The 17348-nt window shown below is 45.9% G+C and overlaps 2 protein-coding genes across 7 annotated transcripts in view; one reads left to right on the forward strand and one right to left on the reverse strand.

Annotated features, from left to right (window-relative positions):
• LOC310809253 (serine/threonine-protein kinase LMTK1-like) overlaps positions 1–11035 on the forward strand; it is a 30701-nt gene extending 19666 nt beyond the window's left edge. The window contains exons 4-14 of the mRNA XM_083676447.1: positions 2159–2238; positions 2647–2765; positions 3001–3088; positions 3278–3411; positions 3929–4013; positions 4125–4246; positions 4456–4605; positions 4876–8353; positions 8547–8694; positions 8922–9119; positions 9366–11035. Of these exons, the coding sequence (XP_083532573.1) occupies positions 2159–2238; positions 2647–2765; positions 3001–3088; positions 3278–3411; positions 3929–4013; positions 4125–4246; positions 4456–4605; positions 4876–8353; positions 8547–8694; positions 8922–9119; positions 9366–9394 (4631 nt within the window). The 3' untranslated portion in view covers positions 9395–11035. The remainder of the gene's footprint in view (positions 1–2158; positions 2239–2646; positions 2766–3000; positions 3089–3277; positions 3412–3928; positions 4014–4124; positions 4247–4455; positions 4606–4875; positions 8354–8546; positions 8695–8921; positions 9120–9365) is intronic.
• A 127-nt stretch (positions 11036–11162) lies between these two features.
• LOC310809976 (BAR/IMD domain-containing adapter protein 2-like) overlaps positions 11163–17348 on the reverse strand; it is a 42359-nt gene continuing 36173 nt past the window's right edge. The window contains exons 14-16 of one of the 6 annotated variants that reach the window (XM_083677533.1): positions 14654–14776; positions 13682–13724; positions 13034–13090 (exon numbers count right to left, since the gene is read on the reverse strand). In XM_083677533.1, coding sequence (XP_083533659.1) covers positions 14659–14776 — 118 coding nt within the window. In that variant the 3' untranslated portion in view covers positions 13034–13090; positions 13682–13724; positions 14654–14658. Of the gene's footprint in view, positions 13091–13681; positions 13725–14631; positions 14777–17348 lie in introns of all 6 variants that reach the window. The other 5 variants (XR_014554418.1, XM_083677536.1, XM_083677534.1 and 2 more) reach the window with 5 other exon arrangements.

Consider the following 17348-nt stretch of genomic DNA (forward strand, 5'->3'; position numbering starts at 1 on the left):
CATCCACACATCCACACCTCTCTTGTATCTCTCTCCACGCATATTCACTCACTCACCCATAATCAGACAGATTTCTGAACTATCACTCTAAAGCACACAAAGTAAATGCACACACTCCAACACACACAGACACACACAGACACACACACACAAACACACACACATTATAAGATATTTTCTTAGTTTTGTGATAGTAAAGTCCCCATCCCATCCTCCTAACTGTTCTGTGTATCATTCCACCATCCCACCACCACAATCTTTACTCTGGTCCTACATCAGGCTTCTCTGGGAATGCCAGGGGAGGGAGGGGAACGCACACTCACAGATTCCTCACTGGGAAGGATATAAAAGAATAGTTCAGGCTTCCAGAAAAAAAAAGGAGAGATACACTTCTGTCTCTCTGTGGTGGGGCGGAGGGGACTGTTATCACCGTGACAACCCCTGCCCAGCAGCCCACTGGGCCAGAGAATGGGCCTTGTGTCTGTGCTGGCACACTGGTACCAGGCGGGGTGAGGACCGCTACACAAAGACTGTGATTTAGCAGACCTGGGGGGGGGGGGAGGGGGGGGGAGTGTGTGAGTGTACGGCCCGGGGCCCGAAGCACCCGCGGAACGCCACAGCGGAGGACGGCCATTATGGGCACAATACAGGGAGGGGTCTGTCAGAGAGAGAGATATAGAGGGACGGGGTGGTGGCATGCACCAGGACCTGGGGGGGGTGACAGGGTGGTGGTGGTGGGGAGGGGGGGTCAGTGCGTATGACAGAGGTCTTTCTGCGGCTCACAGAGCTCTGTTTGTTGACCCAGAGGCTGAGGAATGCTGCTGTCCTACTGACAGAAAGGTTATTATGATGTGGCTCTTATGTCACTGACTGCTGGGTGTCTTGAGGGAGCACAAGGCGCTGGCGTGTCACACGGCACACTACGGACATGCGTTGCGGACACGGAGAGACATGCATGACCAGAACCTAGTGACTTCTACACTCAGAACAGAGCGAGAGCCATCTCAAGAACATCGTACCTTGACTGGTCTTCAACCTTCGGTCCAGACTTCGCGCCCTGATGAGATTTCTACCTCCGACTGAAAATAGACCCAGTCTATATAGGTGCCAGTGTTTCCTGTGCGTGTGAGCAGCAGCTGGAAGGTTCTGGAACCGGCTGTGGAACAACGTGTGTCTCCAGCTTGAGGATGTGCTGTGTCTGGGCTGAGAGAGGCAGAGCGGGCAGCTTGTTCAGCTGTGTGAGGGCTTGCAGGGTTAAACCCTGTGGAGGGCTGACGTGGCCCCAGCATTGGGCTCTCACACACACAAACATGCTGGGGCTGGGCCCATGGGCTATCAGACACACACTGGGGCTGCGGCCATGGGCTCTGGTTTCTCACACTGGGACTGAGCGAACTTGGCCCCCACACCGTCCTCTCTGGGACTCAGTCCCACTCACGGTGCTCAGAGTGGAGGGCTGCTCTGCTGCTCTGTCTTCATCATCACTATCATCACCTTCATCGTCCTCATCAGCTCTGAGTTATGAGGATCCGTCAAGGTATTTTCTTTTTGTGTATCCGTGCTCTACTTTTTTTGTTTGTTGTGATGGCATTTGTAAGTAACAATGAGGGGATGTTTTAGTACTTTAAGTAACTCAATCATATTGGGTGAAAAAAATGTAAGTTTACTGCATTTGCCTTCAGAGGATTTCACCACCTCAATTTATTTGAGGTCGTGAGGATTATATGATTGTTTTCTCAGCTCGACTTGCGACATATTTGTTCCCTGGGGGCATCTTTTGATTATTGTTTAGTTCAAGCAGCTTTTTTTGCTCTTTTTTGCTCTATCTCTCTTTCTCCTGTTGTGTTCTGCCTGTGAAGCTCCAGTCCTCTCCTCCTGATTTTATTTCTGTGTACACAGTTATACTTATGCATTTCTATCTACATTTCTTTGTTCTACTGAGCTGTGGTGACAACCCACACTTTATTTTCCTATTATTACTCTCCCTCTTCCACCCCTTTCCCAGACTCTCCATTCTAACCGTCGTAATGTGTCTCTAATCTAAATTTGAAACGTCTCACCCTCACTCTCTCTCTCTCTCTCTCTCTCTCTCTCTGTCTCTCTTTCTTTCTCTCTCTTCTCTCTCTTTCTCCCTCTCCCTCTCCCTCTCCCTCTCCAGTCCAGCTGCTGAAATCGTCTGACCTTGGCCGTCACAGTCTGCTCTATCTGAAGGAGATAGGACATGGCTGGTTTGGCAAGGTGAGCTGCCTTCTCTTTTCTGTAACACACATTGATCCAGTGGGTCTTATGGCACAGATTGGACCCAGTGATAGCAGCACCTGTCTTTGCCCCTGTGCCCGTGTAATTGTGATGTGAGGTGTATGGAATGTGTGGGTAATGTGTCGATGATCTCATTTTTTGTTGGCCAAATCTTACCAAACAGTCTGGGTGCTTGTCTTTGTGAAAACTGTACAAATTTACATGACATAGTGAATTCCGTTGAATTTTCACGCTTCAGTAGTACTGAACATGATTTCTATTCGTTCTGTCTTTTTCTTCCCTCTCTTTTTATCATCATCTCTCTCCCCTCTGTCTCTTTCGTCCATATTTTGTGTTGACTCGTGCTGATTTTGTGTGTGTATGTGTGTGTGCGGGTTTGTGTCCCAGGTCCTGCTGGGGGAGGTGAATGCTGGCCTCAGTACTACCCAGGTGGTGGTGAAGGAGCTGAAGGCCAGCGCCAGTGTTCAGGACCAGATGCAGTTCCTGGAGGAGGTCCAGCCCTACCGGTCAGAGCCAAATCACTGTCTCACACCCTGGGTCTCTCCCTCTCTATCTCTTTACCACATGAATAGGACACTCTTCCAACACAAAACTGAATGAATGAATAGATGGATGGATAGATGAATGGATGAATAGCTTTATACACAGTCATTGGTCTCTAGTACCAATTAGGCTACTATTTATTGTTTGTGTATAAACTGTGAATGTAAAAGTAATCTGCCCCCCTCCTCTACCCCCCAGTGCCCTTCAGCACCCAGCCCTCCTGCAATGCCTGGCACAGTGCTCTGAGGTCACACCCTACCTGCTGGTCATGGAGTTCTGCCCTCTGGTGAGTAGCTATCCTCTCTGGGTTGTTGAAGCTCTTTTCCTCATCCAGATAAGGGTTACATATGAGTCTTTTGGTGCAGTATTATTAGATGTGAGATCACTCCCCCTGTTGGTGGGAAGCTGCAATGCTGTATTTGAGTAAAGGACTAAGAATGTCACTCCTTTTGTCCCCTCTTATCCAATCCCAAAGGGGGACCTCAAGAGCTACCTACGCAGCTGCCGGGCAGCTGACTCTGTGACCCCTGACCCCTTGATCCTCCAGCGACTGGCTTGTGAGATTGCCTCAGGCCTGCTGCACCTCCACAAGTACAACTTTATTCACAGGTGGGTGAGTGGATGGGTGTATCCAAGGTGAACTATAGTATACTCCAGTCCAGTGTGGCCCCCTGCTGGTCTCTCCCTGTAACAATATCCTGGTGCTGCCTGAGTGGCCCTCATAGACTCCAGCATCAGTGATTTTGTTGCTGGGGGGAACCCCTTTCTTCTCGCCGATGTTGCCATGGCACCCAATCAATGGCTGCCGAGCTGATGAGTCCCCAGTGACTGCTGGAGGTTAGATGAACACACAGGGATTAGTACCTCTCTCTCTCTCTCTCTGGAGCAATCTGGAAATAGATACAGAGAATCTTGTGCAAAACATCCCACTTCATTTATTCTTGAATGTTTATGCTAATGTGATACTTATTGTTTAACATAATGCTTTCACGCAGTGAAAAAACATGGCAAGGATAGAAGTGGTTTGTTGCAACACAATGTTATTGCAATGGGAGACAGCTGATTTCATAACATTCTGTTGAGTCTAGTGTGGTCACTGTTCTCGTGGTTCCTCCTGACCCCACAGTGACCTGGCCTTGAGGAACTGTCTGTTGACCTCAGAGATGACCGTAAAGATCGGAGACTATGGCCTCTCACACAGCAGGTATAAGGTAGGTCAACAGTAAGGAGCCAATGCCTACACCTTATGGTACATGATATACATTTTCCACCAGTACACATTTGACAAACTTAATGTAACCCATGCGTCTCTTCCTCTGTAGGATGACTACTTTGTGACGCCAGATCAGATATGGGTGCCGCTGCGCTGGATCGCTCCGGAGCTGATAGATGAGGTCCATGGCAACCTGCTGGTGGTGGACCAGACCAAGACCAGCAACGTCTGGTGAGCAGAGGTTCTTTGATGTTTATTGGTGTTATTGTTGAAGGGTCAGTGACGCAACTCTCTTCTGTTGAGAACAAAACCCCACTCAAGCCACTAAATCCAACTCTTATGAAGATATCTCATCCTATAAAAAGTTAACTTTCCGTGCTTATTGCTGAAGTTTGAACAGGGTGTCCTCCTCCTGACCTTGGCACTCCTTACTATTGCAGGTCTCTGGGGGTGACTATCTGGGAGTTGTTTGAGCTAGGGAACCAGCCCTACAGACATTACTCTGACAGACAGGTGTTGACGTATGCTGTAAAGGAACAGCAACTCAAACTGCCGAAGCCTCTTCTCAAAGTGCCCCTTGCTGAACGATGGTGAGTCCAATCACACACACAAACAAACACACACATTCAGGCATGCACATGTACATGCACACGTACTGTACACGTGTAAACACACACACAACCAATCAATGTATTTTATGCTGGCACGCTAACCAATCTTAGTCTTTCCTCCTTACATGGGTTGAAATCAGTCACTATTTTGTCATTGTAAATTAACTATTGATTTACAACAAATCATAGAGTAACACTTCATCATTAATCTTCCTATACTCTCTTCTCTTTGTGTCTCTCTGTGCCCAGGTATGAGGTGATGCAGTTCTGCTGGCTGCAGCCTGAGCAGAGGCCCAACTCAGAGGAGGTTCACCTCCTATTGACCTACCTGTGTGCCAAGGGGTCCAGCGAGGCTGAGGAGGACTTTGAGCAGCGCTGGAACTCCCTGAGACCCAACCTGATCAGCAGTACCTCCCACACAGCCCAAATCCCTGCTCCAGAACCAACCCTCACCCCTACCCCAGCCCCCGCCCAGGCAGTGGAGCTGGCCTCCTCCGCCTCAGCCTCCTCCTCCTTCCCCCTCCTGGAGCACTTCTCTTCCGACAGCTTCCACTCCGACACAGGAGATGACATCCTGACTGTCACAGAGACCAGCCATGGTCTCAACTTTGAGTACAAGTGGGAGCAGGCACGCGCCGAGCAGCCTTATTGTTCGTCTTCCACCAGCGGTCCCCTGGGTCAGGGAAACCCCCACTACCAGGACATCTACTACCCCATAACAGGCAGCACCTCAGGGGGCTGCAAGGCAGATGGCCTCACCCTGGGGGTCTCGCCTCCCTACTACGAGTCAGATCACCCAGGGGTGGTTCCAGTGCTGAGCGCCCACAGCCCCTCAGTGAGCAGTGAGTACTACATCCGCATTGAGGAGCCGGTCGAGTGTAATATTAATCTGGATGACAGTGTAGTTGACTATAGCCCAGGAATTGAGGCTAGCAACAGTAGCTTCTCCACAGGGAGTAGGACCTGCCCATCTGTAGCCCAGCCCAGCGTGTACTGGTCAGCAGCCGATGGAGGCAAACCCAGTGCCTATGACTCAGATACTAGCCCAGCCGTATCTCTAACCATGGAGCCACTGTTGAGACAAGCTCCTATCACCAGTCCTGTGGAGCTGGGGAGGTCAAGCCAGTACTTCTCCCCCAATCAAAGAGAGAGCCTCTACTGTGAACACTCGCCCCCTAAACAGACTGGCTGCCACTCCCCAGAGGACACGCCCCCACAGTCCCGGCAGAGTCTGCTTCATCCAATGGGGAGGCTGGAAACCCCACGGAGCTTGTCACAACCCATGAGCAGCCCTAGCCTGGGCCACTGCGACCCCTACCTAGAGGCTAGCCAGGGAACCACCACAGCCAGGAGCATGGTTAGTGAGGGTTACTATGACATGATGGGCCCTCTCAGAAAGAGTATTCCCATGGCTAACCACATTGGTGTTGACGTAGAGACAGGGGATGGCCTTGTGGTGGGTCGGGGGAGAAGTGGGGACACTGAGGATGATGGTGACCTGTTCTCAGAGAGAGAGGCCACTAACTGGACCTCCAACCACTCCGCTAATAACAACAGTTTGACCTTTGATGGCAGGCAGACAGGCAGCACCCAGGACTATTATCTAGATCTCCATTACACCATGGCCTCTGATAATGCAACATACTTGTGGCCTTCAACTATGGCTAATGATAATACCACGTTCCATAGCTCCAGAGCTTTCAGCTACTTGGAGGCCACAGGCAGAGACAGTGGCTGCACGTCCACTAGCCAACCAGGTGAGTTTGGCTCATATATTCACGTGTGCCATGAGGCTAGAGAGGAGACAGTGTCGCCTGTCAAAGACCACTTAACCAGAGATAATCTCAGAGGCATTGATTCTCTCTCCAGCTCTATTGTCCAGAATGACAACCCTAAAGCCGGTGCCAATGACAATGTCACCACTGTTACTGCAGAGGGAAACGGCAAAATGTCATCTTTGTTCACTGGAGAGAGACTTTACTCTGAGCCGCAGATGATCCCAGAAGCAAGTTATATCAAATCCCCATCCACTTACATGGAGCCTCATACAGGCCCAATGGGAGCCTTGTTAGACAAACAGAGAGGGAATATCTGGGAGGCACCTATGCAAATGAAAGAAATTAAAGTGCCAATGGGAGTCTCCAGTGGTCTAGGGGAGAAGAGGCTGGGCCACCCTGAAGTGTCAGAGGCTAGCAGAGGGTTGGACAGCGGGATGGACGCAGAATGCTCCAGCATCAGCTTCATAGACATCCTCGACTGCAGTGATGACGACAACGATGACATCAGCGACATCACCTCAGGCATCTTCACTGACTTCACCCTGGATTTCTCAGAGGTTGGTGACCTCAGCCCAACCCACCACAGATGCCTGAAGAACCCTGTGGGAACCCCTGACTCTGTGGACACAATGAACCTGTCCTCCTCCATGGCCAGCCCCTGTGAGGCCTTCAGCCCAGACAGCTTCCACACCACCATCCTGCCCAAGTCTTTGGACAGTGGCTACGACACAGAGAACAATGAATCTCCAGAGTTCATCTTCAAGGAGCATGGGGACATCCGAGATGGGGAGGTGACCCCCGTCTTGAGTGGAAGTGTGGAGTCAGAAGGGCCGGAGCTGGTCCTGCAGATGGACCTTGAGGGGGTCTCACTATGCACTGCCAGTGGATCTGAGATGCAGCTGAAGGGATTGAGTACCAAGAACTCATACAGGGACTCTGCCTACTTCTCTGACTACGATGCAGAGAATGAGAGGAGTCCCCAGGATGAGGGCAGCAACTTCTTTGCCAGTCCAAGAGACGAGGACTATGTGGGGTATGCTGGAAAACAGAGTTCTACAGTGAAAGATGAACTGAAACCACAGACCAAGACAGGGTTGGGTTATCATCTAACAAATCAGATAAAAAACAGAAATCGTGTCATATTGGACCTCTCTGAGCCTGACCCATGCTCTTCCTCTCTCTCGCTCTCCTCAGTCCCTGGCTTTTCCATGCTGTCCCCCTTCCCCCCTCAGATGGGGGGCTGCCTGACCAAGGAATCAACCCCTGATGATGGCCTGGGGCTGGAGTCTGAGCACTCAGGAGAGGAGGCTTTGTCAGAGTGCAGCTCCACCATCGTCTCTGAAGGCTCGTCAACTGTACAGGATGCTTCGGCCGGCCATGACCAGGAGAACAGAGGCTCAGAAGACTACTCCCCTGTCCAGTCCCTGGGCTCAGACTCCACCATAGAAGACTACAGAGAGGAAGTCGCCAAAGACAGGGAGGATGGAGAGGGCTCCACAGAGGAGGAGGAGATACCAGAGTTCAATCATGTACAGGAGGGGGAGGAGGTGAGAGAGGAAGAGGAGGAGGAAGAAGAGTGTGTTTCACTGGAAGGCTTCGGTGAAGAACAAAATGGTCCTGTAGATGTACTCTCCTCCTCTGCCTCTTTCCTTGAGCTGTGTGGAGAAGATGTAAGGGCCCCGCTTGGGGAGCAGGAGGATGAGGAATCAGATGATAGCGAGTCGGACGAGGAGCTGAGGACTTACAACATCCAGGATGAGGAGAGTGAGGACAGTGAGGAGGATTTTACCACAGTGCCGGTGGTGGTGAGTGACCGCAGTGGGGCAAGACACCTCCGGAGCCTCCTCAAGATGCCCTCACTACTTACCCAGTCCTTCTGTGATGAGCTGGAGAGGAAGAAGAAAGCTGTCTCCTTTTTCGATGACGTCACTGTGTTCCTATTTGACCAGGTCAGTCACCCTGTTGTAATATGACACTCATCAATTAATATCAATGCTTAGGTTATACCCTAATCGACATTAGATGTATTGACATTGTAATGATGTGTTGTTTTGACAAGTTCTTGGTTACCTGTGTACTGCTAGATGTTGTAGTGTTTCTGAAAATGTCTGAATGATATCTGCCTGTCTGTCTGCCCTCCAGGAGAGCCCGACTGGGGAGCTGGCTGACTTCACCTTCCCCCCAGGAGCAGAGCCCAGTGGCCAGGCCTCAGAAGGCGAGAACTCCCACCCCCAGCCACAGGAGAGGGTCAACGCCTCTGATGACTCAGATGGGAACATCTCTGAAGAGAGTAAGACTACAGATACAATGGAAGGAAATGTAAAACACAATACGTCTAAAAGATAATATTGGGTGGACAATAGTTCATGAAAGTGTGTAGTTAATGTCATACATACTTTTTAGAATATTATTTCTGTTCTATTCTGGATGTTGATGAGTGAATTGTGTTGCCCATCTACCCATTGCTGTATCCTCTCTGACCACCCTGTGTGTGCGTGTGTTTGTGTGCGTGTTCAGGTGGAGGGTTTGAGTGGGAAGATGACTTCCCGTTGATGTCGAGCCCCTCCACAGCTGAGCCTGTCTCTGACTCCATGCCGGTCCCCATCCTTCCCTCCATGGCTCCCGAGCACAAGCCGGCAGCACAGTTTTCCCGTTTCAGTGTCTCCCGTTTCTCCATCACCCATGTGTCCGACTCGGACATGGACTCAGCAGGAGGTCAGTACCAGCAAAGAACCCTTACATTGTGAAATAGGCCATCTGTCACAGATCAGATCAGATCAGAATTTTATCGCAACACATTATCATACATTCCTCCAGTTTATCCAATAAACAGTAGCTCCAGTAATGGTCTTTGCTTTTTCTATTTTCACAGTATTGTGTGTAGTCAATTCTCCTCATTACTGCCCAATAAAGTCCCAGTGCTGGATCTGAGCTAATGGGTTGTCTCTTGTGGATCCACAGGTGACAGTGAAGATGGGGAGAGGGAGTGAGTGAGCCTGCTCTCCCTGACTGGGGGAGGATGTATATCCTGGTCCTCCTCAACCCAGAATGGCTACATGTTCTTCACAGTATTATCTCTATTGACATGGGGTCTTCCGACCCTGATGACCCCTTTTGAGACAGTGCCTATCGTAGTGAAACACCCTTAACGGTAGAAATGACAGAGTCCAATAAGGACGACCATGATGTGAAGACAAAAATAAATCATATTACAGTATGTGATGAAACAAAAATAATATCTATGTATTAGAGTTCTAACATATTTGACAATTATAACTTATTTGCTCAGTTCAGCATTGATGTTCATTAGCAACAAGTCATTGTTTTGTGAAATGGAAATTGCTGCTCTCCTCATTGACTGCCTTGGTCCATCTGCTTGCTCATTGGTCGGATCTTCTGGAAGACTGTTACAGCTCTCACACAGAGCCAATGAACAAAGTCTGACGATAGTCCAACAGGATGCTGCTGTGAGTATCCAAAGAAGACAACCCCCACCCTTGGACACTGGTGGGTGGTGAAGTGCGGGTGGGGGTGCTGAACCTTACTGTACCCCTGAAATAAATACTATACCAGACCCTGCCAAAGCCACAAGAAGGTGGAAGTGGTATTACAGATATTTTCCCAGGAGGGTACTTACAGCAAGAACGTTATAGTTCAGGGAGAAAAAAGTATTATGATAACAGGTACAGTATATAGAATTAGGCAACAAGGTTTTCCCGGATCCTTGTATGTTACTCCTCACTCTGGTCAATGATGATATTCACTGTGTCTAAATGCACTTTCTGTGTTGAAACCCAGGACACTGTTTGTAAAATTGATGGCGCTTTGACATTTCCTGTGTGTGTCCATGCCTCAGCTCCAGGTTCAGTCCATGTAGTGACACATAGCTTTGCTCACAGCTGTTTCATTGAACCAGCAATAGAAATACTAGAATTTGAGAGAGGGAGAAGATTATGGGAGGGGAACCCAAATTGGTTTTCTCTAAATGTCTCTGTTTACTGTTTTCTGTTTTAAAATCATGACAATTCAACAGTGTCATGTCAAGATATCAGTCATCAAAACTGTGATTGTCTGTGGTATTTTTCCATATACTGTATCTTAGTCTATCTTCTGTACATTGTCGGATGCATATCTATTTTATTACACTTAAGCTGGGTACGTGGGTTTGTGGTGTACAAAGTTGAAACACGAAGGTACAGATTATGACATTTCACATATTGTATGAATGTTATCAACATGTAGCAGATAGTTTGACTTGATATTACTACTGCTGTATCGACTCCTCCCCTTCTGATATCCTGAGTAGCTAAAAGTGCCAATTCTATTTCTCCTCTTCCTGCCTTTCAAGTTTTACACATTCTGCAAGAAGAGACTGCATCACTAGTATTTTTGTATGAATATTAAACCACAATTAATCCACTGAAGACAGTGTTGGATATTGCGGTCTTAAATTTGCCAAAGAGATATTGCAATGACCCCTGGCTAAGTGGATTCTACTTGTTGAGAGTAGGTGAGATGGGTTCGTCCATGCACCAGTAGTAACATCATGGCTATAGTTCCATTCCTCTCCCAGTTTCATGGCTGTTGTACTATACAAAACAAATAAATCAAACCAGAGTTCCCCCCCCTCCCATGTGTCTGTAACTTATTCATCAATGTGTGTAGTAAATATGTGTACCCAAGGCCTCCATCTTTGTTTTTGACATTAATAGCACTGGAAATACTACACATCCTAAATTCCAAAATGATGAAACTCACTTTCTAAAGTCTGTTTTGTTTTATTTCATGAATGTGCACATTCTTTACAGCACAGATATATAAACAAGGACACACAAGACAGTCAGACAAAGTGAGAAAATATATAAAACAGTATAAAATGCATTTGCAACCCTACCCAGAGCAGGTAAGCTATGGGCCAGACATAAAACACAACTGTCTAAGCTTTTTTCCACCACAGTCTTATACCGTATGAGGCATCAAGTTTCTCTTACTATCACAGTTTCTCTTCTTCTGCTTGTCCTCGTTCTGTACATCCACACACACTAGAGTGAACGGTGTCCTTTATGTAACCCCTATTAATGTCAAACAAATGTCCCAGTGTTTATTACTGAGACAGCAGGATCTAATGCTCTATGACAATAACATAATATTTCATATCACTCTTATGCAGGAAACTCAAACTGACTTTAAATATATAAAATGAGCCATTATTTACGTAAACATCCTTATGTGCTAGCTAATATGGCCATTTGGAGAATACTAAAAAAAAAAAAAAAAAGAATACGAGCGCCTTCCTTTAGGAGTTATGTATCCTACTATTTTAGCATGAATATAGTAGAAGTTGAACATATTCAAGCAAAAACATGTTTGTTTACCGTGGAATTACTTTGTTGACTCAGTAAACATTTTTGAGAAACCAAAAAGAAGCAAGAAAATACAATTTGTGACGTTTTGAAGAACGACAAACAATAACACATAATCATGATGCATGTTCCCTTTGCGTGTACCAGTGTTTTAGGAGGATGATTTAGCTTGAGGCTGCAAAGAGCATCATAGAGACAGTGGCAGAAGGCACAGTTCCCATATTTCTGTACATGACTGGGTATACTGTATCACAACTCACATATAATTACCTAGGACTTTACACAAGCATTGCTAGAGCTTACATTTGATTGGATCATTGTACAGCTATCCATTTCCATCGAGCTGCTTTAGTGTGATCTGTGGGCCTTAGCTTGATTTGAGGCCACACTGAAGTAATGCACCACAATTCACTACACGGGGAAGAGGTATGCACTGAAACAAAATGGGGTGTGTGTGTGTCTTTTTGCAAGCCTTGTTTGATTTACTGATGAGAAAGGAGTCCTAACTTGAGATTTGCGTGCAGAACTAGGACGTTTAACTACATGAATTGATACCAATGGGATATACAGTGTGTGTGAAAATGTGTGTGATTGTACACATGTGGATCTCAAGTTAAGTCATTAGATATAGTTCTTATAATCATCAAAATACGATTTACAGTGTTGTATCAAAGAATAGAGAGGCCTGCTGTGTAAGTAACATGGTTTTAGACAATCAAACAATTAGTCTAACAAACCTTTCACTGTCTGAAGACATGAACAAGCTACTGTAAGTGTAGCTCCTCATAACCTATATAACAGTGCCAACATATACTTGTATTAGTTTAAATGAAAACTGTATTTGAAAATCTTATATAATATGATCCAGTCCAGTGTTATCTAAATCAGCTATTGTAAATGCCAATGCCACCCCATGACATCCTCTCAGTGTGAAGGACTAATTAAGAAATATTTACAATTAACTTCCTAAATAGTTTTCTGTACTGTACATTATTCAACACATAGCAGGAGCAAATGCAGAACTGCTATGAAATTGCACTGTATATGGCAAAAATACTTGTTATCAATACCTTGAAAATAACAAAACAGTCATACTACTGTAGTATCATAGTAGGGCCATCTTAGTTCTGACAACAAGAGGTATCCTTAACATTAGTGCTGTATAGTAATGCAGACCATGTGATTTTCTCCTGTGATGAACGGTTGTTCCACAAGCGGGGTAGTGACAGGGAGGGCCAGGGCAAGGGGACCTGCTAGTAGTAGATTGGTGCAGATCTGTCATCGGTGTGGGTGGGCCGGAGGTAGACCTCCAGAGCGCGGTCACTGTGGGGAGAGGGGGGAAGGGGCAACAGTGACAGTTAGTTTTTAAATCAAACATACACATGGGCACATGGGGGTGAACCCCCAAACCCCACCCAAAGGTCAATTGTCTTGGGACAGTTGACTGGCATAAAGACCCCTAGAGCTACAGTACCACTTACTGTACACTAGCTGTTTAAGAGGCTTTTATATACTTCTGTTTTAAAGTTGATCGTTTATAGTTATCCATACAGTGAGAGCAAGCATGCAAGTGGTGACAGACAATACTCTAGTGCTAATAATTTGAGAAGTTAACATTTACTAACAGTGTGAATAGGCATGCATGCAAGGTTAGAGTGTTCTCTCCATGACACGCTTTTACCTCCATGAAAATACAATTTCTTTTACAACCCAGGGCCTCCTGGATTGGTTAGAACAAGTTTCACCTCAAATAGAAAAGCCAATCTAGTGAGGCCAAAGGCAGGAAAAGACCAGTGATGCCCAGCACCCTAATGAAGCCAGACAGCCAATGACAGCAGAGAGTAAGAGAGAGCGAGAGAGAGAAAGAGAGAGTGTGATTGGTTGGCTGAACGGCGATGGAGGCTGGTGACTTACGGAGGTCCTGTTCTCTCAGAACCGGGACAATTCTGGACCCAAACTGGAAGGTAAACAGAACCCTTGGGTTTGAGTGTCTATTAGTGACTCAAGGCTCATTTCTCAGCCTGAGCTCATGCATGGTCAATCACATTTCTTAAAGGCATTGGCATGGACACAGTTCTTAAAGGAGTACTTTACTTTCAAGCATATCTCTCATCAGTCCACCATAAGTATGGTCCCAAAATATCATTAATGTGTGCATTAAAGCCTCAAAGATATCCTAGTGACAAACAAAACACATCATGAAATGACTATTCCAGGAAGTAAATATATGTTTGTCGTTAGGATATCTACAGTATGAGGCTTTAATGCACAAAATAATGATATTTTGGGACCCTACTTATGGTGGACTAATGAGAAACATACTTGAAAATGATTTGAGTAAAATACTCCTTTAAAAGGCATCGTCACTGCTTGTTAGTCTGGTGTAAGATGAACATGGGTAACTACAGGCTGGATCTGTGATGAACAATGGTACCATACACACTTCATGCCCCCATCATGCCCTACACTTATGTTTCTCTCCAGAGATGATGATGATGATGATGATGATGATGGTGTGAGAAGCCCAATTTTCAGGCATTTAATAGGAACCTTTGCTTTTGCTGCATAGGACAGCAGCTTCTTATATAAGTCAGGTCAACCAGGACGTCATGCGCTGAGTGTGTGGTCCTAGAACCAGACTACTGTACATCCACGCTACCAGAAACCATGGCCTCAGGCTCATACCAAAACACAACTCAAACACAAGCCAGGATCATACTCAAACCAATATATATATATTATATAAAATAAATATATATAAATAAATAAAAGAAGGAAAGGCAGGCAGGCAGAGCGGACTGACAAACACATATACACCAATTCACCACGCACACCGATACACAATCATATAGTCATATTATGACATTGGGAGCAGAACACTGTTACTATGGTTATGGAGAGGTAGCGGGATGGAGGGGTGAAGGTGATGGTCCGGGAGAGCAGTGATGAGGAGGAGAGTGCGGTTGTCTCGCCAAATCTGACAATACTGCACGTGGGATGAGAATGCTGCTGGAAATGATTCACAAAAAAGTAGATAAGAAAAATAAAGTCATATTGATGACTAGTTTGGCCAGAACAGGTCCAAACATATTGATATCATCAAATCAATCAAAATAGAAAAAGTCAAATTAAAATGACAAAAAAGTCATTAATTGACAGAACAGATCTCTCATCTGAACAAACTGTTTATTAATATATAGATATATGTTTTATTTATAATACTTTTGTAAAAAGTCACCATACATTCAAGGTCAATTTTCAGTTTCACATTTTCTGATATCCCTCCACAGCATGCAAAACATAACTTATTTTTTCATGATTCAGTAATTTTTTCTTTTTTTTTCTTTTCTGGAAATGTTTTTACAATGACAGTAACGCGTTTTTCAAAGAAAATACCAAAAACGACAGTCACTCAGGGCATACAATCATAATAAACATAGACAGCTCCAGAGAAATTGGCATTGATCATTATTCTTTAATTGAACTAGATCCCAGGCTGACCACCCTGACTGTTAAAAGGTCATATTTGGGGTGTAATCAGAATATTTCTAGTCCAAAAAAATGCTGAGACAAACTCTCACTGGGGGGGTTCTTGGTGACTGTGATCCTAGGCTACATCAGTTTTTTTCTATACATGTGTGAAAACCAGATGCTTATTTCCATTGTAAAATATTTGAGGGACATCTTTCAAACTTCATTTTCATATATTGATAACATCTTGAAAAATCGTATATCAATTGACATTTAAAAAAATCACCCAATAAGTTGTTCATTTGATATCACCATGTCAATTTGACTGGGTGTCAACGTTTCAAAATAACTAATATATATATATATATATCTATTCCACAACCTAAACCTAATAGGTTTCATCTCAGTTGCACATAAACTACCATAGAAAAAAGTAGCAATTCAGAAGTAAGGCAAATATGACCCACCCTCTGGACAGAAAATTAATTTCAGCATTGACACGAGGGAGCACAGCGCGACCAACAGTTTCTCTCAAAACAAGAACAGAATATCGGCACAGCCTCACTTCAAACATAGCTTTGAGTGTGTGGGCTCCACAATGTCCAGTCCACATGTGCTTAACAAAGGCCATTCAGCATGTGGTTTCAGTACAATGACAGTTGTTTTTTTTGGCACTTGTACAGTACATGAAAATGTCCTTTCAGATAAACAAAATGACACAACCATGTACATGCATGAAAGACAAGCAGTGGCAAAGGCAGTCTCTTTAGAGTAGTCCATATATCCCGGACATGATAAGATAGAGAAGTCAGAGTCCATAATGCTGCAAGCTGACCAGACAGGCCCCGCCCTGGCTCTCCCTCTCAGCGCTATCCTCCACCCACCAACCGCCACTGCCGACACCGCCAATGCCCCGAGGAAGGAGTGAGAGACCCGGGGAGGAAGAGAGGACAGAAAGGAGGGATGAGACTGGCCTCTTCCACTGGAGAAGGGGTGTGTGGAGGCAAGGGGGAGAGGGGACAAGCGGGGAGGGCTAAAGGGGGAGACGGGGAAGAGGCCCCTGTGCTATCCGGAGCTGTCTGTGTGTCTGTCTGTCTGTCTGTTCTCACACTGTCGAAATCAATTTGCCATCGGAACTGTGGAACAAAGAGAGAAGGAAGCTTGCCAGGTCGGACACACTCAGAGAGAAATGGAGAGAGACAAGACAGCCACAAGGGGGGTAGGGGTGAGTTTGGGAGGAGTGTAGGGGGAGAGGGTGCTACAGTATGCCATGAACCATGACCTCCTCTCTCTCCTACATCTACCACACCAAACACACCTGCCACAGTTAAAGAGATGGGACTTCCAGTTACCTCATCAGACCTCTTTATCATGGTCTGCATATCGGTGATTATTGGAAACCTCTAAATGTTAATTTATCAATGTTGGCTTGTTTTGAACAATAATAAATCACCCTTGAAAATGTTTCTGTTCACAGAATCGCAGATCTATACGAGTACAGTAAAAATGCAGACACAGAGGCCAGTTTTGATGAGGTAAGCCAAGTCATCTCGTTGGCAGGAGGGGTCTGGTGTATGATGAGTCAAATGCCTCTAGGGTGAATGCACCCTGGGGACACTTTGTCTGAAAATACTGACCCAGAATCGGACAACAGAGTATGAAAAACAACTTAGCACCAGAGTTCAAAGCTCTGGGCTCACAAGCAGTGATGTCAAGATGAAGTCAGAATGATGTCACTCTCCATTGTCACAACATGTGATAATCCAAGCTCTGCAAACACACAACCATCCACCCATCAGTGACAGAAAGGCACGCGAGCGAGCGCACACACACACACACACACACACACACACACACACACACACACACACACACACACACACACACACACACACACACACACACACACACACACACACACACACACACACACACACACACACACACACACACACACACACACACACACACACACACACACAATAATCCCTTGCAGATGAGCCACAAACAGCCCCTTCTCCCTGATAGGATTAAGTGAGAGATACAGTATACTGTACTTATATACTGTCAGGAATGCTTAGAGAATAAACTCACTAGACACTGTCTGCTT

The sequence above is a fragment of the Argentina silus genome (assembly GCF_951799395.1).
Source record: "Argentina silus genome assembly, chromosome: 9".
In the NCBI taxonomy this organism is placed as follows: Eukaryota; Metazoa; Chordata; class Actinopteri; order Argentiniformes; family Argentinidae; genus Argentina; species Argentina silus.